This window comes from Suricata suricatta, chromosome X (assembly GCF_006229205.1).
Source record: "Suricata suricatta isolate VVHF042 chromosome X, meerkat_22Aug2017_6uvM2_HiC, whole genome shotgun sequence".
Taxonomy (NCBI): Eukaryota; Metazoa; Chordata; class Mammalia; order Carnivora; family Herpestidae; genus Suricata; species Suricata suricatta.
The window spans coordinates 5,852,450-5,873,082 of record NC_043717.1 but is presented as its reverse complement, the minus strand read 5'-3'; the positions used below and the strand labels follow the sequence as shown (position 1 = coordinate 5,873,082).

Below are 20,633 nucleotides of genomic sequence, written 5' to 3'. Positions count from 1 at the left end.
CCCGGCCTCCGTCCGCATCCTGCGCGCCGCCGCCGCCTGCGACCTGCTCGGCTGCTTGGGTAAGACGTGCGGTCCGGACCGGCGCGGTGCCCGGGTGCGGGAGCACGGCCCGCCGGTGGGATTGGCTCCGTGCCCAGGTGGGGAAGCACGGCCCGCCGGTTGGGGCCTGCGAGGCGCCTGGGTAAGGCGCGCGGCCCGCGGGTCTGGACATGTTCGATGACCTGGTTTGGGGGAGCGGCCCGCGAAGTGTGGGCCTCCTCGGTACCTGGGTAGGGGAGCTCGGCCCGCGAGTTGGGGCCTGCTTGGCTGCTTGGGTTAAGGCGCGCGGCCCGCGGGGTCGACAATTGCGCGAAGCCCGGTTGCGGAGAATGGCTCGCGGGTCGGGACCTGCCCGGTGCCCCGGTGGGGTAGTGCGGCCCGCAGCTTGGGGCCTGCTCAGGGCCTGGGTAAGGCGCACGGCCCACAGGTCCGGACCTGCTCAGTGCTCAGGTGAGGGAGCGTTGAGGGAGAGCACGGCCGGTCCTCGAGGTTGGGCAGGGTACGCACTCGGAACACAGGGGCTGCTCCCTAGGGACCGGCCAGGACGACTAAGGGACTCAGCAAAATAAGGCAGTAAAAAGTACGCCTAGGGGACACTTGCTTAAAGAGAAAAAACTTTGTAATGATCGTTATTGCAAGCTTTCTGGGGAACCTTCGGACAGTTGCTGTTATGCAAAAAACCCAGAAAATACAGCAGATTCCTAATACTTGTGTGAGTGAGAGACTAACAGTGTTTTGTGCACACACACAAACCCGTTTGCAGAACGATATAGCAGAATCAGGAAGAAAACGTGATGTATATATCTAATGGGTGTGTGTGTGTGTGTGTATTTTTCTGTCCCCCCCCTCCCCCCGCCCCTGGGTTTGGGTTTTCTACCACCGATAGCAAACCTGCCGACCCCACTCTAAATCCTGCCTGTTGCCTCTTTTCTGTGGCCCAAAGGGTTTTTAACAATCAAAAGGAAAATATTTCCTAAAATATTTCATATAAATATTGAATGAAATTTAAATGTCGGTGTCCTTTAGTCTAGTTTGGTGGGAACACAGCCATAGCCTGTCCTTGTGCAGTTCTAGTGCTGTCTGTCTTCTGTACAAGGGCAGAGGCGGAAGGGGGCAGAAAAACTGTGGCCCTTAAAGCTAAAATATTTTCAAAAGTCATTTGTTTACATTTCTATTTTGGGAAATTACTGACATAAATCACACAGACTGTGTAGGGAAGCCCCCACCCCGGACCTATGATCTTGCTTCATCTACACCCCAGTCTGGTATCGCCCACCACTGGATTAATTTACAACAACATGGGTGGAACTAGAGTGCATGATACCAAGGGGAGGAAGACAAATACCAGATGGTTTCACCCAAATGTGGAACTTAAAAAACACAATGGATGAACATAGGGGATGGGAACCAAAACTAAGGTAAAAACAGGGAGGCAAACAGTAAGAGACTCTTAATTACAGAAAACTGAGGGTTGCTGGAGGGGAGGTTGGTGGGTGAAGGGTTAAACAGGTGCTGGGCATCAAGGAGGCACCTTTTGGGATGAGTACTGGGTCTCCAGTGTAAGAGATGAATCACTGGGTTCTACTCCTGAAACCAGTACTAACTATGCTATGTGTTAACTAACTTGAGTTTAAGTAAATTGAAAAAAAGGAAATTTATGTATCACATGTATAGCTACCGCCTTAAGATAATAATGAAAGTCAATCCTTTACTGTTCCTGGTGTGTGTATGGTCCGTGGTCTCGTAAACGCTATTCTACAGTTGGTTCGTTTGAATCAGGACCCAATGCTGCCCACATTTGGGATTGGCTGACAGGTGCTGACCATTTGGGGTGTGGATTTTTGCATAATTTGGCTCGAGAAGCAAAGGCTGTTGATGGTATTGGAACACGCTGAGGGGGTGGTAGCACAGGTGGCTGGCTGCCTCGGGGTGCTGGTCTCCCCTTCTGCGCCCTCGAGGTGGTAGACCCTCAAGGACCTTGACTTCCAGTAGATGCTGCATAACCTCTAGTCACTTTCTCGGACTCCAGGAGTCAGACAGGAAGCACTACCTCCTTTCTCTGAGGGATACAGCCAGCTCGGTGCAGGCTAAATCAATCAGAAATTCATTTTCTTCCTGATTCCTCCGCTAAAACATTTTGGGAAAGCATTTTTTTAAAAAGTTTATTTATTTATTTAAAAAATTTTTTTAATGTTTTATTTATTTTTGATACAGAGAGAGACAGAGCATGAGACGGGGAGGGGCAGAGAGAGAGAAGGAGACACAGAACTGAAAGCAGGCTCCAGGCTCTGAACTAGCTGTCAGCACAGAGCCTGATGTGGGGCTCGAACCCACGAACGTGAGATCTGACCTGAGCCGAAGCCGGAGGCTTAACCGACTGAGCCACCCAGGCACCCCTATTTATTGGGGCACCTGCCTGGCTCAGTCGGTTAAATGCCCAACTCTTGATTTTGGCTCAGGTCATGATCTCATGGTTTGTGAGTTCGAGCTGAGCCCCCCTCCCCTGCCCATTGGGCTCTGTGCCGACATCGTGGATTCTGCTTGGGATTCTCGCTCTCCTTCCTTCTGCCTCTCACAACCGTGCATATGTGCATACTCATGTTCCCTCTAAATAAATATGTAGGCATTAACAAAAAGCTGAAGTGATCTCTATACCCCATATGGACTTGTACCCTTGACCCTGAGACCAAGAGTCCTAACGTTCTTCTGAGTGAGCCAGCCAGGTGCCTCTGGAAAAGGATCTGCATAGCAATTTAGTTTCCATAACTTGGATATCTGGAAATAAAGATGCACCCAGATATCTTTTGAGGATCAGGGAAACGATATTTGTATCTCTGCCTGTTTTTGGCATGGAGTTGTGTGATGTTGAACAATGAGCAGAAGCAGAGTTCAGGGGAGGGCCCGGAGGCTGAGCCATCAGTGAAAAATCAGAAATGACGCCTGCCTCCTAGGACAGAGGTTATTTTTTCCGTTTCAGTGAGAGAGAATTGACCTACAGTAAGAGTTTAAGATAGACTGATGACATACACACGGTGTGAAATGTTTATCACAGGAAGGTGACATTCATCAGCTCATATGGCCACAGAAATACACTGGGCATTTATTGAGCTCAGAGGAACGCTCTACGCAGTCTCTGGAAGAAAAGCATTGTTTTTGCGAGTGGTGCTTGACAGTGAGAAGGTATATCTCAAGCGTCTTGGTGTCCGTAGTTCCATTTAGTGGTGTATTACATAGTGTTTGTGTCGCGGTGTTACGTAATACACATTTCGTATAGCAGCCTTTGATGTATGCTTGCTGGCGTGTCTCTAGAGTGTTACGCAGAGTGTGGCCGGTGATGTCTCGTGGCGTGTGTTTGGTAGTGTAGTATGCCGTGTAAGTGTGCTAGTGTAGTGCAGAGGATATATGTAGCAGTGTGTTCTGCGTTGTGTGTTTAGTCATCTATTACATACTCTAGTACTGTACGTGAGGCCATAGCGTATAACTGTGTACTGTTTACAATGACCTTTCAGTATTGTATTCCATAGCATATTATTACTCTTTAAGTTTATTTTGAGAGACGTGAGCACATAGCATATAACTTTGTACTCTTCACAATTGCCCTTTAGTATTGCATTCCATAGTGTATTATTATTTTTTAAGTCTGCCTAGTTTGAGAGTGAGAGAGCAGGGGAGGGGTGTAGGGGGGAGAGAATCCCAAGCAGGGTGTGCACTGCTAGTGCAGAGCCTGACGCAGGGATCAAACTCATGAACTAACTGTGACATCATGACCTGAGTCGAAATCAAGGGTCAGACTCTTAACCGACAGAACCACCCGGGCGCCCCTACGTAGAATGTTATTAAACAAAGCTTATCACATTACCTGACAAAACACCCGAATATACAGCTTAAAGCTTGGACACTATTTTGAGGAGAATTAGGTACTTGGGTTCAATAGCAAGGAAAACTGACGGACAATAAGCATCAAGAGAAAATTGAGAGCTAATTTGTAAGAAGCTTAATTGCATGATTTTTTTTACATATTTAATCTTTCAAGTGCTTATTTATTTTGTTAGAGGCAGAGAGAGAGGTAGAGACAATCCCAAGCAGGCTCCGCACCCTCAGCACAGAGCCACAGGCAGGGACTCGACCCCACACACCGTGAGATCACGACCCGAGCCAGTATCGAGTCAGATGCTCAGCCAACTGCGCCGCCATCCAGGCGCCCGTATTTTTACCTTATTTTTATTTTTTTAAGTATTTTTGAGAGAGAGAGAAGTGGTAATGGAGGAGGGGCAGACAGGAGGGGGCAGAGGATCTGAAGCAGGCTTGGTGCTGACAGCAGGGAGCCTGGCGTGGGGCCCAAACTTACAAACCTCAAGACCGTGACCTGAGCTGAAGTCAGACGCTTACCTGGCTGAGCCACCACACCCTAAATGCATTTTTGAAGAATGAAAGACTTACCTTTTTACATTTCAGAATGTTGCTGTTTCAAACATTTTTTTAAAAATTTATAATAGTTTGTCAAATTGGTTTCCATATAACACTCAGTGCTTCTCCCCACAAGTGCCCCCCCTCCATGACCGTCACCCCCTCCCCCCCTTTAGTCCTTGGCTCTTTTTCAGTATTCAGTAGTCTCTCATGATCTGTGTCCCTCCCTCTCCCCAACTCTTTCCCCTTGCCCCTCCCCATGGTCCTCTGTTAGGTTTCTCCTGTTAGACCTGTGGTCTCTGTCCTTCTCTGCCTGACTTATTTCGCTCAGCATGACACCCTCAAGGTCCGTCCACGTTGCTACGAATGGCCAGATTTCATTTTTCCTCATTGCCATGTAGTACTCCATTGTGTATATATACCACATCTTCTTGATGTCCGGAATGGTTAATATGGACATTAAAGTTACAGCCAAGAATTCTGGGTAGTTTACACAGTACTTCTTCATACCAAGTAAGCAGACAACTATGTGAGACATATGGTTGTGCCTGATGATTCAGGTCGAAACCAAAGTTTCTGGGATTGCATTGTGCCCCAGATAATTACTTCTAGATCTTATCTCCCTGTCTACCCATGGCCTTGTGTGGTTTTTTTCCTCCCTCATTTCTTCCTCTCTCCCTTCCTGTTTTCCATCCGTCATCTACCTATTCTTACAGAGCAACAAGTCGGCTTTAGATCCGAGCTCGGACCATCCCAGAGTATAGCGGTTCACCCTGACCCACAGTTGTGCTTTCCGTGGTTCTGGTTCCTCACGGCCGCTGTGGTCCAGACACAGACGCACCGTCAGAAGGCAGTGCAGCCTAAGGCCACATCAGGCGCCTGCGTCCCTCCCCTCCCGGCATCTCACATCACGAGAAGACTGAGGACACTTAGATATTTAGAGAGAGACCACATTCACAAGACTTCCATTGCAGTGTATTGTTACAATTGTTCTATTTTATAATTACTTGTTAATCTCTTACATGTCTAATTTGTAAAGCCAACTTTATTGTTGGAACGTATGTAAAAGAAAAAAACGTAGAACATCTAGGATCCGGTACAATCTGCAGTTTCAGCATCAACTGGGGGGCCCGGAATGCATCTCCCACGGAATGACCGTGTCCTCTTACTCTTAGGGATCGTGTTCCGCTCTGCCGTGTGGTTGGGATTCCCAGACTTCATCGAGGACATCTCGGACGTGAATGGGACAGACCTTTGGCCTGCTGCGTACTGTGTGGGGACCGCAGTGAGTGCTCTGCTCGCGTGCACCCTCTCCCTCGCTGTGTCCTATGACGCTCCGGTCCCCAAGCATCGTCTCAGCGCCCTGAGTTCAGTAGCAATGCAAGTTCTCAGGGGCGCCTGGGCGGCTCAGTCACTTAAGCATCCGACTTCGTCCCAGGTCATGATCTAGTGGTTTGTGAGTTCAAGCTCCGCATCGGGCTCTGTGCTGACAGCTTGGAGCCTGGAGCCTGCTTTGGATAGTGTCTTCTCTCTCTGCCCCTCTCCCACTTGCACTTTGTCTCCCTCTCAAATAATAAACATTGGGGAGCCTGGGTGGCTTAGTCAGTTAAGCGTCTTAACTTGGGCTCAGGTCATGATCTCACAGTTAATGGGTTCGAGCCCTGCGTCCGGCTCTGTGCTGACAGCTCTGAACCTGGAGCCTGCTTCGGATTCTGTATCTCCCTCTCTCTGACCCTCCCCTACTTGCACTGTCCTTCTCTGTCTCTCAAAAATAAATAAAAAACCTTAAAAAAATTTTTTTAAACATTTTAAAAAATTTAAAAAAAGAAACAAATTCCCAGAATCGTGGTGTGGGGTCTGTCTGTGATGTGACACACCCTTAAGGGATTTCTGAGTCACACTTCAGTCTGAGGGCCACTCCTATGGCTTCCCCTGCCCCCACCTCGGAACAGGCGGTCCTTAGGTGATGGCACTGCACTTAAAGCCAGCTGGCAAAAGGGTAAAAGAAAGAACCATGAAAGTTGATTTATTGGATATATCTTGTACTTAGCAGAATGTATATGTATATATTTCTTTTTTAAGTTTATTATCAAGAGAGCAGGTAGGAGCAGAGAGAGAGGGAGACGGAGAATCCAAAGCAGGCCCCTCACTGTCACCACAGAGCCCTACGTGGGGCTCAGACTCCAGAACTGCGACATGGTGACCTGAGCTGGCATCCGGAGTCGGCCGCCTAATCAACTGAGCCAGGCCAGCGCCCTGGGATCTAGTAATTAGTCTGGGTGGCTCTGCGATCCACGCTGGAGCAGGATCGTCCACCCCGCCTCCCGTGCCCACAGCTGGTTCCAGGCCGACCCCGTGCCCGTCCCGCCTTACCCAGCCAACCCCCCCCCACCCCGCCCTGTACCCACCGCTGCCTCCCGGCCTGCCCCCCATGGAGTGCAGTCAGCCCACAGCAGAGGCTAGTGCACGTCTCGCTGCCTCTAGGAGCCGGGCCCGTCCCTCCCCTCTGCGGGCACCCTCCCCCCACGCTCCTCCCTTCTCCTTCAGAGGCTCGTGAGCCCTCCCGTGGGGCAGGCCTCACCTCTGAGGCCCTGAGTTCCGTGCCCGCAGGTGTGCCGGCAGGCGGGCCTGCTAGTTCGGGTCGCCTGGCCGCCAGGGCACAGGGGACACGCCATCCCCGGCCCCTCCCCGGCCTCGCTTTCCTGGCCTGTGCACGTGGCTGCAGAGGGCTTTCACATGCTGCCCACCCCCCACCCCCATGTCAGAGGAAACAGGCGTCTGCCCGCTCGCTGCACGGAGGGGGACAGCCTGGCACCCGTCTCCAGGAGCTGTGACGCCAGGCTCCTCCTGGTTACAGGTGTGGGTCCAGCTGCTGTACAGCGCCTGCTTCTGGTGGCTCTTCTGCTATGCACTTGACGCCTACCTGGTGGTCCGGAGATCGGCAGGACAGAGGTATGCAGGGGAGACGAGAGGGGAGTGGGGGGACCGCGGCGGGCTGCAAAGTAGTTTCCAGAGTGGCCGACACAATGTCAGCCGGCCCCTCTCTGAGCAACACGTCTGGCAGCTATTTCTTTTTAAGTTGATTTAGAGAGAGTGAGCAAAAGCGAGCAGGGGAAGGGCAGAGAGACAAGGGGAGAGAGAGCATCCCAAGCAGGCTCTGTGCTGTCAGCACAGAGCCCCATGCGGGGCTCGATGAGATCAAGACCTGAGCCAAACTCAAGAGTCAGACGCTTAACCCACTGAGCTGCCCAGACGCCCTCCGGCAGCTGTTTGTATAAAAGGCCACCTGCAGGTTCCAAATGAGGATTTTGAAACCACGACAATAAGTAACCCATAACTTAAACATTTGCAACTGGGCACATACTAGAGAAAGAATCAGCATGAATAGAAACAATTTTTGACTGTGTCTTGAGACTTGGGAAGATTCTTTGACGTGAATATTGACACTTTGTGCCAAACACGGAAGCAGGACCCTGGAGCTGCGGGTGGCTCCTGGTGCGGGGGTACACGGGACGTACCACGTGCACAGCGGTCACTCAGTGTGGGGCTGTTGGCAAGTTCATTAACGCGCTTACACTTGTGTCTCCCGGCTGTGAGATGGCAGCTGCCTCATCCGGTCCCGGGAGGGGCCCTGCGGTGCCCTGTGTGTGTGGTTGAGAGCCGTGCCTGGCACATAGTAGGCGCTCAGGCGCTGAGCGCTGTTATGGCAGCTGAAGTGGGTACGTGTGCCAACAGAATGGAGCGCCTGACGGAGGGAAGCCAGTTGGCAGCAGGGCGTGCGTGCCCGGGTCTCCTGACCCCTCGTCCAGGAAGTGTGTGCCTCCCCCCCCCATTTTTGGATGGAGCACTTGTTTGCTTTTTTTGAAGGTTGTGTAACTAATCTCTGCACCCAACGTGAGGCTCGAACTCACAACCCTGAGATCGCATCACTTGCTTTTCTGACCAAGCCAGTCAGGTGCCCCTGCTCTTTCTTCTTCTTCTCCTTTTTTTTTTTTAACCAGTTTTATGAAGTTCACCTGTTCAAGTGTATAAAAAACGAAATCCTTTATTTATTTTTTAGTATATTCACAGAGTCATGTGTCATGGTAGCAAGTAGCTTTAGGACATTTTAACCATCGCCTCGCCCAAATCTCTTGACCAGTGAGTAATCACTTCCCACTCCCGGTGCCCGTCTCTAGGTTTGCCTATCTGGGAATTGCTTATAAGCACAATCATTCCATATGTGACCTTTTTTGTCTGGCTTCTTTTTTTTAATTTTAATTTTTTAATGTTTACTTAGAGAGAGAGAGGGAGGGAGGGAGACAGGGTATCTGAAGCAGACTCCACATTATCAGTGCAGAGCCTGACGTGGGATTCGAACCCGTGAGATCATGAACTGAGCTGAAGTCAGATGCTCAACTGACTGAGCCACTCAGGTGCCCCTTGTGTCTGGCTTCTTCAACTTAGCCTGACGCTTTGAAGCTTTACCCCTATTGCAGTGGTGTTTGCACTCTATTCCTGTTCCTGGTTGCGCAGTATTCAGCTGGGGGACCTGCTACATTGTATCCATTTATCCCTGATGGACGTGTGGGTTGTTTCCATCCTTTTGGTTCTAAGGAATTCTCCAGCAAACGTTGGTGTGCGGATGTTTGCATGAACCTGCGATTTCATCATGTACTCAGGGGCTTTATACCTCAGCTGATGTCATAATTCTCTTACTAACCTTGCTAAGCAACTGCTAAACTGCTTTCTAACATGGCTGCACCATTTTATGTTGTTGGCAGGAGCATATGCTGATTCCAGTTTCTCACATCATGTCCTCGCTAACACCCGTGCTTTCCATGTACTAGTTTGGTTTGTAAAATTGTAGCCATTCAGTTTATGAATGTAGTCATTCATGTAGTGTGTGTGAAGTGGCATCTTGTGTCGCTTTCCTTGGTGGCTGGTGATGTTGAGCCTCTTGTCACGTGCTTCTCTGCCATTTGTGTGCTTTCTTTGGAGGATAGTCTGTTCGTTCCCTTCCCCTGTTTAATTGGTCTTTATTGAGTTGTAAGAGTTCTTCACATAGATTCTAGATACAAGTACCTTATTAGGTACAGGATTTACAGATATCTTCTGTTCATTGGATTGTCTTTCACTTACTTGGTGGCATCTTTTTAAAAATTTTTTTTAAATGTTTATATTTGAGAGAGACCGCGTGAGCAGGGTAGGCAGAGAAAGAGGGAGACACAGAATCAGAAGCAGGCTTCCGGCTCTGAGCAGTCAGCACAGAGCCCGACACGAGGCTCCAACTCTCAAATTGTGCGCTCATGACCTGAGCTGAAATCAGGAGTCAGATGCTTAAGTGACTGAGCCACCTGGGTGCCCAGGTCTATGATCCCATTTTCAAGATTCAGGATTTAAGTAAACCCTACACCCAACATGGGGCTTAAACTCACAACCCCAAGGTCAGCAGTTTCATGCTTCACTTACCAAGCCAGCCAGGCACCCCTGAATAAATTCACATTTAAAGCCAGTATTAGTAAATAGACACCACACTGAGGCTGTAGAATACCCTGGGAACCATAAGTAGATCCTTGCTCTGAAATCCTTGATATTCCCTATGTATCTTCATCACTAACTTTGGTCTCTGTGTCCTGAAGTTTAGTGTTTATTTTTGTGGTTGTTCCTTCTACCTTTTTACTTTCAGACCCAAGTTTTTATACATTTGTACAGAACCTAGATGTTGGTTTTGAATATTCTCTAGAGAAGAGAGTTAAGGTCAAAGGTAGCCAACTGGGTAGCTCAGGATTGGCACTGGCTACGTAGAATACACAAAATAACTTTAAGTTTTGTTTCATGCTGTGCTTGATCTTAGCCAAAAGGCCAAGAAGCGATAGTTTTCTTTCATGCTAAAGAAGGTCAGAGGTAGGCAATCCAGGGCCCTGAGGATGGACATTAGGGACCCACGCTCCTTGTGTTTCTTGCTACATCATACTATTGTGTGACTTTCATCTTCAAGGCAGCATGGCCCAAGATAGCTGCTGGCACTCCAGCCATCACATCTGCGTGCCAGGCCACAGGAAGGAGGAAGGGGACGATGCGAAAGGAGCCTGTTTCTCCTGAGCCAGCTCCCTTTAAGTAGCCTACCTTACACAACAATTCCATTTTGGTGTTATTGGCCAGAATTTCGTTTCATGGCCACAGTTTGCTCAAAGAGGGGGTTGGATTGGAAGCAGTCTGTTGGGCAAGCAGGCTCCTCTTTGCATGCCGTCGGGGTTATTTGACCACGGAGAAAGGGGACATGGCTTTGGGTGGATGACTAATAGCAGTGAGAAGCGCTGGACCCCGGGGGCCAGGGCAGGCGTGTGACACCCCTCTCACTCAGTTTTGGAGGGACCGTGTTGGCAGAACTAGAGGTGCCACAGCCAGCGGTGGACAGAAGAGGAGCCTCCTGGAGGCTGGTGTTGGCCCAGCAGGAGGCACTCTTCATCCCCAGCCACGGATGACTGTGGTCAGACAGGGCGGCCCGAGAGTCCTCTGGTCCTAGAAGACAGAGCCCTGAGAAAGCAGGACAGGCCGGCAGGAAGCCCCCCTGGTAGCCAGCAGCGTGTTTGCGCCTCGTGATGGAGCACAGCATGGGGACAGGCAGGACGCAGGGGATGCGCGCTCCAGAGGCTGCGGGTGGGGCACGGCATGAAAGTCCATGTTCCCTTCTAGATCCTTCCAGTCCTCAGCTATTTGCTGTGGCACAGGAGGCTGCTTTTTCAAATCCTAATCCTAAGAAATGTCTTTTTTTTTTAATGTTTTATTTTTGAGAGAGACACACACACTCTCACACACACACACACACACACACACACACACACACACACACACACACACACACAACACCCCCCCACCTCGTATGAGCAGGGAAGGGGCAGAGAGAGAGTGAGACACAGAATCCGAAGCAGGCTCCAGGCTCTGAGCTAGCTGTCAGCACAGAGCCTGAAGTGGGGCTTGAACCAACGAACCTTGAGATCAGGACCTGAGCTGAAGTTGGACGCTCAACCGACTGAGCCACCCAGGCGCCCCAAGAAATGTCTTTAAGACGGGTTTCCAGTCAGCAGGTAAATGGGCCCCCGTGGCTCCTCGCGTGGGATGTGCAGGTTTCCATCAGCAGCAGATGTGGCCGGAGATGGTGGGCAACACCCAAAATCGAAGTCCCTACTTGCTCTGTGAATAGGAGTGTGAGGGAAGGGCGTGCAGGGAGGGTCCCCACGTGCAGGGAAGTGAAAGTGGTCTAGCGGTCGGATAAAGCCACGAGGGCCTTCAACCACTGGTCATTCCGGGTCGCGGACGCATCGGACTCGACACTGATGAGCTGGTGCGAGTTTGGGATCCCATCGGTTAGGAAAGTGGCTGCCGCCTGAGCACCGGGCCCGTCCACCTCCCTCCCTGCTTGGTTATTTGGGAGCCAGGGTGCCGTGGCCCCTCCAGACCTGCCCTCGCCTGCCCTCGCCTGGCCTGCTCCCTGGTGCCTCTGCGGACACACCTGGCTTCGCTCCAGCCCAAGGTCAGGGTCCGGAATGCAGGGCTCCTGCTCTAGTGCACGACCCAGGCCTTTGCAGAAACCTGCTCCTTTCTCTTCTTTCTTTCATGCACAGACCCTGACTTCTGGGCCAGACCCCGTCCCTGCCCCCAGCAGCTTCCAAGCCCAGGGAGGTAGGACAGGGCTGCTTCAGAACCGGTTCTACCGTGGGAGGCAGAGCCTGGCGGGGGCGCTTCCTTGTGGCCTTCCAGAAAGCTTCCTGTGCCTCATTCCCCTGTGCCGTCTGCCCTCTAGTCTCCTTGGGGGAAAGACACCCTTGCACTCGGATCCTGACTCTTCCCTAGTCTGCACAGCTGATTTCCGAGTAAAGATCCCAGGGGCTTGGGGGTTGCACTATGTGCCAGGAGTCCCGCACAGTCATGGGTGACGGCGACTACATTGGCCGGAGCCAAGGGCCCCGTCCCCTAGCGCTGAAGAGGCAGGTTAAATGCTGCAACAGCCCATAGCTGCCCATCCTCCCCCTAGACCCCAGCTGCAGGGCTGGGGGTGGGGGGGCCGGGGCACGTGGGAGGCCGGGGATGGAGGGTACTGCTGGTCCAGAAATGTGAAGCATGCGGGGAATGGTGGGGGGTGGGAGCGAGAAAGGACCACTCCCCACTCTCCCTGATCGAGGCACCCACAGCTCTTCAGAGACCTTGGTTTGCACAGAGCACTAAGACGTGAGAATTTTAGTACAGAGGCACTTTCGGGAAGGTGTGGGGATAGGAGCCCCTCCTTATGGGGTGAGCCGGGTGCTTCCGCAGGATGGACAAGGTACTAGTGCCTGGTTCCTCTTAACCTTGAAAGACTCCTGTTAAGTGACAGAAGCCAGACGCAGAGGGCCACATACTGTGTGACGCTGTGTGACGCAGTGACATACTGTGTGACGCTGTGGGAGGCTGGTGGGGGCTGGGGCTGGGGGCCCGAGGAGGGGGTGTGCCTGCCAATGCCACCATCGGGGTCTCCTTCTGGGGCGGTGGCTGTTGCAGAACCGGGGAGAGCTGGTGAGTGCCTGGCCTTGTCAAGTTACCGATTGGCATGGAGTTGCTCTCGCTTGAAAATGGTTATGTTTATGTTCTGTGAATTTCATCTCAGTTAAAAAAGGAAAACTCAGGGGCGCCTGGGCGGCTCAGTGGTTGAGCGTCCAACTTCGGCTCAGGTCATGGTCTCACTGTTTGTGGGTTTGAGCCCCGTGTCGGGCTCAGTGCTGGCAGCTAGGAGCCCGGAGCCTGCTTCAGATTCTGTGCCTCCCTCCCTCGCTGCCTGTCCCCTGCTGGCACTCTATCTCAAAAACAAACGTTAAAAAAAAAAAAAAAACCCTCTGAGGTATACTAGGGCCTCTTTGCTAAGGGTTTGCTCAGTGTATGGTTTCCTAACCGTGGGGGGAGGCGGGGGCTGGGAGTTGATCGGGTACCTTGTGTGCCGGGGTGCTCGGTCACTAGTCTGAGGCGAGGCCTTCTGTCCTAGCACCATCCTGCTCTATCACATCATGACCTGGGGCCTGGCCGTCCTGCTCTGCGTGGAGGGAGCGGTCATGCTCTACTACCCTTCCGTGTCCAGGTAAGCGGGGACCCTCAGCTCCCGGATCCCTCGTTCTCCTGTGGCCGCTGCACGGGCTCTGACGCCCGGCGCACACCTTGCAGGTCGGGCCGTTGCTCGCAGCCCTGCCCAGAGCTGCCCCGGGCGGCTCACTACAGTACCTTGAGTTGGTTCCCCGACTGTGCCTTTCACCTTCCTGTAGGTGCCTGTGGACACAGTATGTGCACTGAGCGATAGGTGCACCTTCATCTAAGGCTGGGCACCCTGTGTTGGGTGCGCCTTCAGGTAAGGGTGTGTGCTAGGCCTTGGGTGCCCCCTCACGAAAGGCTGTGCGCCCTGTGTTGGGTGCGCCTTCACTTAATGGTGTGTGCCTCACGTTGGGTGAACTTTCAGGTAAGGGTGTGTGCCCGACGCTGGGCTCACCTTCACCAAACGGTGTGTGCCAGGCATTGCGTGGGCCTTCACCTAACGGTGCCAGGAGTTGGGTGCACCCTCACGTGAGGCTGTGCGCCCCACGTTGGGTGCACCCTCACGTGACGCTGTGCGCTCCCCGCGTTGGGTGCGCCCTCACGTGACGCTGTGTGCCCCCCGTGTTGGGTGCGCCCTCACGTGACGCTGTGCGCCCCCGCGTTGGGTGCGCCCTCACGTGACGCTGTGCGCCCCCGCGTTGGGTGCGCCCTCAGGAGAGGATGTGTGCCCCCGTCATGGGTGTGCCTTCACTTCAGGCTGTGCGCCTCCGGAGAGGCGGTGCGCCCTTAAGTAAGGCTGTGTGCTCCCGTGTTGGGTGCGCCTTTGTGTAAGTCTCTGAGCCTTGCGTTGGGCGTGGTTTCAAGCAGGGCTGTGCGGCCAGCGATTGGGTGCGCCTTCAGGTAAGGCTGTGTGCCCAGCGTTCGATGCGTCTTCATGTAAGTGTGTGCTCCCAGCTTAGGTGCGTTCCTCACGTACGTCCTTTAGTTGTTACTCTTGCGGCCAGTCTCATCGGATGATTAGAGGAGTTTACCGTCCTAAGGATGAACTCGAAACGGCTTGGAGGAATCTGAAGCTTGCTCTTAGAAGAGCTAGTTTCAAGTCTCTGCTGGCTTCACTTTGCCACTTCTCTTCCAGCTGTGTTCCCGCTAGCCCGGATGCAGATACAGGGAGATAGATCCCTGAAATTGTCTCTAGCATTTCTTCAACCTTCCGATCTCATCAGTACAGTCCCTTGGAAGGCTTCACCTTCTCTCTAAGGATGTACGCTCCAGTGGGAAACTGAAAAACAGGCCGGACATTGCCTCTTTCTGGGGTTTTAGGGCATGTAGACCAGGATCAGCATAGACCAGGATCAGCTCAGCACAGCCCTGAGGACAAACCTGGTCCTCTGCTTATTTTTACAAATAAAGTTTTATTGGAACAGAGTCGTGCCCATTTGTTCACACAGGGTTCATGGCTGCTTTCAGTCTGCAGTGTCAGGGTCGTTCGACAAGGCTGGGTGGCCCATGGAGCAGAAAATACTTACTGTAAATGTTCCCTTACAGAAACCGTCTGCTGACTCACGGTTGGACCTTTTCTCCCCCTTTTTTCACTTCTCGTAGCTACTCAGTTAGAGGTCTCCAAATTGGTGTTGCCTTACAGACGGTGAATTCCCCAGTGTTCTGTTGGGTCCATCCACGAGGCTGCTCTGAGGCACTTGACGAGGACCAGTCCATGGCTGTTAGAGTGGAGGGCACCTAACTGTTCATAGACAGGGAGCGTTTACCACTGCCTTCACCTGTGGGCTCCTGGAGCCTCCTGGGAAGGTCGCTTCCGGGCATGATGGACGTCACAGGGGCGGGGGGGGGGGTGCTCACGAGGAGCTCCGAGGTGCCACATGGTCCTTAGGAGGCCACTCCTCGGCCTCTGTTAAGCTGCCACCTCCACTCATTTGTCACTTACTTTTGACTTTTGGTCAGAATCTTGGCTTTTCTTTTTTCTTTTAACATTTTATTTTCTTTGTTTGAGAGACAGACAGGGCATGAGCAGAGAAGGGGCAGGGAGAGAGGGAGACACAGAATCGGAAGCAGGCTCCAGGCTCCAAACTGTCAGCACAGAGCCCGACTTGGGGCTCAAACCCGCAACAGTGAGATCATGACCTGAGCCGAAGTTGGATGCTCAACTGACTGAGCCACCCAGGCGCCCTGGAATCATGGCTTTTCTGCCCCCTCATTCTCTTTCTCCCCTCACACCTTGCCAGACCACATTTTAGCGGGCACAGCTAAAAACGAAAACTTCCGTTAAAAGAAAGGGGGCGTGGTAAGATGGTATTGTGTTCTCTTTTACAGTAAGAAAAGGTGGCATTGTGTTTTCCCTACTGATTGTTTTGCATTCTCTGTCCTTCTCCCCTTCTGGCTGGACCACTCCGTGCGTGTGGAAACAGGAGTGCTTGCATGTTGATCATTCTGCTTTCTGTGGCCACACGGGCTGTTCCCTCGTCTTTTCCACCTTCTACTTGGGTTGGGCCTGAGCAGTCCCCTCTCCCCTTTGCCTTTGATCCTTGCCTCCTCGTTGCTCTTTTACGGTCTGCATTTCTTAGCTCACAGTTGGCACCGGGGGAACCCCCATCACCTGCCCACTGAGGAGTCCCATGATCCTTCAGTAGAAATTCTGGTCCTTCCCTTGAAAAGCACCACTCTATGATTGTTCTACATCACCATGGCAACACATTTCTTTGAAACACAAAGGTTGGGTATTTTGAGGCGCTAAAGGGATCTTATTCACAGGACTGGCCGGGCATGGGGCAGAGAACTCCAAACCTCGCTGCTTCACTGAGCGCCTCGGTCTCTGCTTGAAGTGTCTTCTCCTTTTTAAAAAAATATATTTATCACTTACATATAATACAGTGCTCATCCCACCAAGTGCCGTCCTTAATGCCCATCGCCCATCTTCCCCACCCCCATCAACCCTCAGTTCTTTGTATTTAAGAGTCTCTCATGGTTTCCCTTCCCCTCTGTTCTTATCTTCTTTTCCCTTTTCCATTCCCTATGTTCACCTGAGTTTCTTAAATTTCACATGAGTGAAATCATGTGATGTCTGTCTTTCTGAATCCTTTCGCTTAGCATAACAGCCTCCAGTTCCATGCACGTTGTTGCAAATGGCAAGATTTAATTCTTTTACATCGCCCAGTAGTATTCCGTTGTGTATATACTGCATCTTCTTGATGTATTGAGCAGTTGATGGACATTTGGGCTCTTTCCATAATTTGGCTGCTGTGCACAGTGATGCTGTAAACATTGGGGTGCGTGTGCCCCTTCGAATCCGCCTTTACGTGTCCCTTGGATAAATTCCTAATACTGCAATTGCTGGGTCGTGGGGTAGCTCTACTTTTAAATTTTCGCAGGACCTCCACACTTTTCCAGAGCGGCTGCACCAGTTTGCATTCCTGTTTGTGTCACTCGCTCCTTGAGGAGCCCCAGTGGGGGCCCTCCCCTCTTCCAGAGTATTCTTTCCTTTTCCTAGCAGTGACCTTTAAAATCTCTCCCCAGCGGAGTGCCCTCAAGTGCCTTGCAGGTACAGGACAAACAGACATGACTGGTCTCTGCTGCCCTTCGGTGATTTGGTGCCTGTTCGCAGACCTAGGCTGTGAGTCAGACTCCCTTCTGGCAGAGTTGGAAGTAGACGGATGCATTTCCCTTTCTCCCACCCTCCGTCTCTGCTTCCAGCGAAGTCTGTACGTTTCAGACGCAGCCTTGTTTCATGAAGGCCTCGGCTCTCCCCCCACAGGTGTGAACGGGACCTGGAGCACGCCGTCCCTCACTACGTCACCACGTACTTGCCGCTGCTGCTCGTCCTTGGGGCCAGCCCCGTCCTGTTCTGGAAGACGGCGACTGCAGGTGGGCCACAGAGAAGCAGGCTGGGGCGTGCCCGGGGATGTGGCTCCGCGCCTTGGGCTCCGATCACGGCCCGGTGGTGCTTCTGGAATCCGCGAGGACAACTGACCTTGCTGGTCATCCTCCACAAGCGGGCACACAACCCGCTCGGAGACAGGGAGCAGCTTTCATAAGTGAGAGCGAGCAAGCCTGTTCAGTTATGGGCCAGGGCCAGGGCCGGGGCACTTTTCACCTCTGCTGGGCGCAGCGTGGGTCTGCCCTGGGGGAGCCCTGTAGGCCCCAGGAGTGCCCGTGGGACCCTGGGGAGGTCAGCCAGGAGCCCAAGGAGAGGAGTGGGGAGCTGAGGGGAAGGGATGGAGTACGGCCTGAGGAGAGTGGGTCTGGTTACTCCCAGGAGGTGCTTGGCCTGTGTCTTCACTCGGCAGGAAACAGGAAGAAGAGCACAGGAAGTGAGTCAAATGCACTAGTAAGAACTGGATAAGAAGGATGTCGGTTATCAAATGCTCTTGTGAGCTTGCAGAATGCACTGGAAGGGCCTCTGGGCTGAGGCTGGGGACTTGGCATTCCAGGCCCCACCCCTTCCTCAAGGAAGGGAGGCCTAGGGCACACCTCCACCCCGCTCCAGCTGCGGGGACCTCTCTGGGCAGGATGAGAATAAAGAGGTTCACTCCGGAGCACCCGGGGGCTCAGTCAGTGGAGCGCCGACCCGTATATTGGGGCATCAGAGGGCTCAGTTGGTTGAGTGTCCGACTTTGGCTCTGGTCATGATCTCACGGTTTGTGAGTTTGAGCCCTGCATCAGGGTCTGTGCTGACAGCTCGGAGCCTGGAGCCTGCTTCGGATTCTCTCTCTGTCTCTCTCTGTCCCTCTGTCTCTCCCCCCACTCCCCTGCAGGCGTGCATGCACTCTCTCAAAAGCCATTTTAAAATATATTCCAACTTGTATATAAGGAAAAATTTTTGATGTTTCAAAACTAATTTTTGTAATAGAAAATATACACTTTTAAAAATATAGTTCTCTTTTAATACTAGAGAGTGGGGGGCAGAGAGAGGGAGGTAGAGGGAGGTGTGAAGCTAACAGAGCCTGATGGGGGCTCAAACTCCTGAACTGTGAGATCATGAACTGACTCAAAGTTGGACGCTTCACCAGCTGTGCCACCCAGGTGTCCCTAAAAACATGGTTTTTCTTTAAATGTTTATTTTTGAGAGCGAGAGAGCACGAGGAAGTCAGAATGCAAAGCAGGCTCTGTGCTGACAGCAGAGATCCCGACACAGGGCTCGAACTCAACAAACCATGAGATCGTGACCTGAGCCAAAGTCAGATGTTCAACCAACTGAGCCACCCGGGCGCCCCTAAAAAACACAGTCCCTGAATTGGTAAAATCCAAATAAAATCTGGAGCATAATTAATAGTAACACACCATTGCTAATTTCTCCCCTGTGACCAATGTGCCCCTGGGTGTGTAAGATGTTAGCGTTGAAAGAATCGGGTACAGCTGAGCAGAGAGTCTCCATATGGTCTTTGCAACTCTTATAGAAGTCTACAGTTACTTGAAGGTGAATGTTTTAAAGACCCTATGTGTCATGGAGTCGGTGAGGAAGGCAGCCTGGGGGGGCGGGGTACCGGGGGGAGTTGGTAACATCTTGCTCTGCCGTCCATTCTTCCGGAGTTGCTTCCGGGCTTGTATCTGTGTTGACCCTTTCCCCTGTCACTCAACTGATGCAAATAATGAACGTGACGTGCGTTTCCCCTCTGTGTTCACAGTGGCCTCTTTACTAAAAGGAAGAAAAGGCATTTACACAGAGAACGAGAGGCGGATGGGAGCCATGATCAAGATCCGATTTTTCAAAATCATGCTGGTGTTAATCATTTGGTAACCTTCTAACTTCTGTTTTTAACAAATTTTTAATGTTATTTATTTATTTACTTAATGTTTTCTATTTATTTTTGAGAGAGAGAGAGATTGCACGCGCGAGCAGGGGAGGGGCAGAGAGAGAGGAAGACACAAAATCCGAAGCAGGCTCCGGGCTCTGAGCTGTCAGCACAGAGCCTGATGTGGGGCTCACACCCATGAATGTGAGATCATCACCTGAGCTGAAGCCAGGCACTTAACCGACTGAGCCACCCAGGCGCCCCTAATTTTTGATTTTTAATTGCCACTGGGAAGGGCTATGCAAACAACTTATCCAATTGTGACCCGAACGTGGCAAAGCAGAGACTGTGGGAAGGAAGTCTTTGAGTCCGCACCAGGTGCCCTTTGAGGAAATCCACGTGAGCCAGGAAGAGAGGCCCACGGTCCTGGAAAGACTCTCACATGTACGCGGACTACATATAAAGCCCGCGGCACAAACTACTCCCGAGTTTAGTTTCGAGATATCACGAGCGTGCATGTGGTGCTCAGGGCCACGGCCAAGGCCAACTCCGATAGGAAGCGCTGGATCGCGCTTTTAAAACTTACCTGTCTGTATCATTCTTGGCCCCCGGATTCCTGTATTTGAGAAGATACAAGGGCAAGGGCACATTTTTTGGTGGGACGATCATGGTTCCGTCAAGATGTATCAAGAGCCATTTTTCCCCAAACCTCAGTTGGCCCTGCTGTTGTCATTCTGCCCAGGTTCAGGGGCAAGCTTGACAATCGATGTGTAACGCATGCAAAACAGATGGGAATCAGGAAACCTCTTGGGGCGGGAGGGAGGTTTGTTTGGGCAGTCTCCTAGGAGACCTGGAAATGCGCTTCCTCTCAAAATACACTCAGCTCCTCATTCTAAACGTCGTCAGTAACATCTAACACTTCAAACATGAAATAGCAGGGTTTGTGTGGATGTTCTTCAAAACATTACATTACGCCTCAAGTGAACGTTGAATTTTGAAGGGCACCTGGGTGGCTCAGTCGGTTAGGTGGCCGATTTCAGCTCAGGTCATGATCTCATAGTTTCTGAGTTGGAGCCCCAAGTCGGGCTCTGTGCTGATGGCCCAGAGCCTGGAGCCCGCTTCCGATTCTGTGTCTCCCTCTCTCTCTGCCCCTCCCCCGCTCACATTCTGTCTCTCTCAAAAACAAACATTAAAATTAAAGAAAATTGAAGTTTGAGTTAGATAACATTAGATATAATGTTAGAGCCTTACACCTGAAGTGAACTTGAGTATTCCCCTCTGGAGGATTTGTTGATCTCCGCTTTACACTTGAGAGAAGGAGTTCAGTCTCTTAACTTAAATCCTCGGTGTGTTGTTCCTCTGTGGGCCCTTGTGGATTCCCCCCAGGACTCGGCGGTCTCAGAA

General features: G+C 51.8%; 1 protein-coding gene across 1 annotated transcript in view; it reads left to right on the top strand.

The window, feature by feature from the left end:
* GPR143 (G protein-coupled receptor 143) overlaps positions 1-20,633 on the top strand; it is a 34,683-nt gene that overhangs the window by 310 nt on the left and 13,740 nt on the right. Inside the window, 7 exon segments of the mRNA XM_029931003.1 lie at positions 1-59; positions 5,622-5,731; positions 7,304-7,398; positions 13,445-13,537; positions 17,252-17,361; positions 19,122-19,230; positions 19,972-19,999. The exon segment at positions 1-59 is cut by the window's left edge and continues 99 nt beyond it. Of these exon segments, the coding sequence (XP_029786863.1) occupies positions 1-59; positions 5,622-5,731; positions 7,304-7,398; positions 13,445-13,537; positions 17,252-17,361; positions 19,122-19,230; positions 19,972-19,999 (604 nt within the window).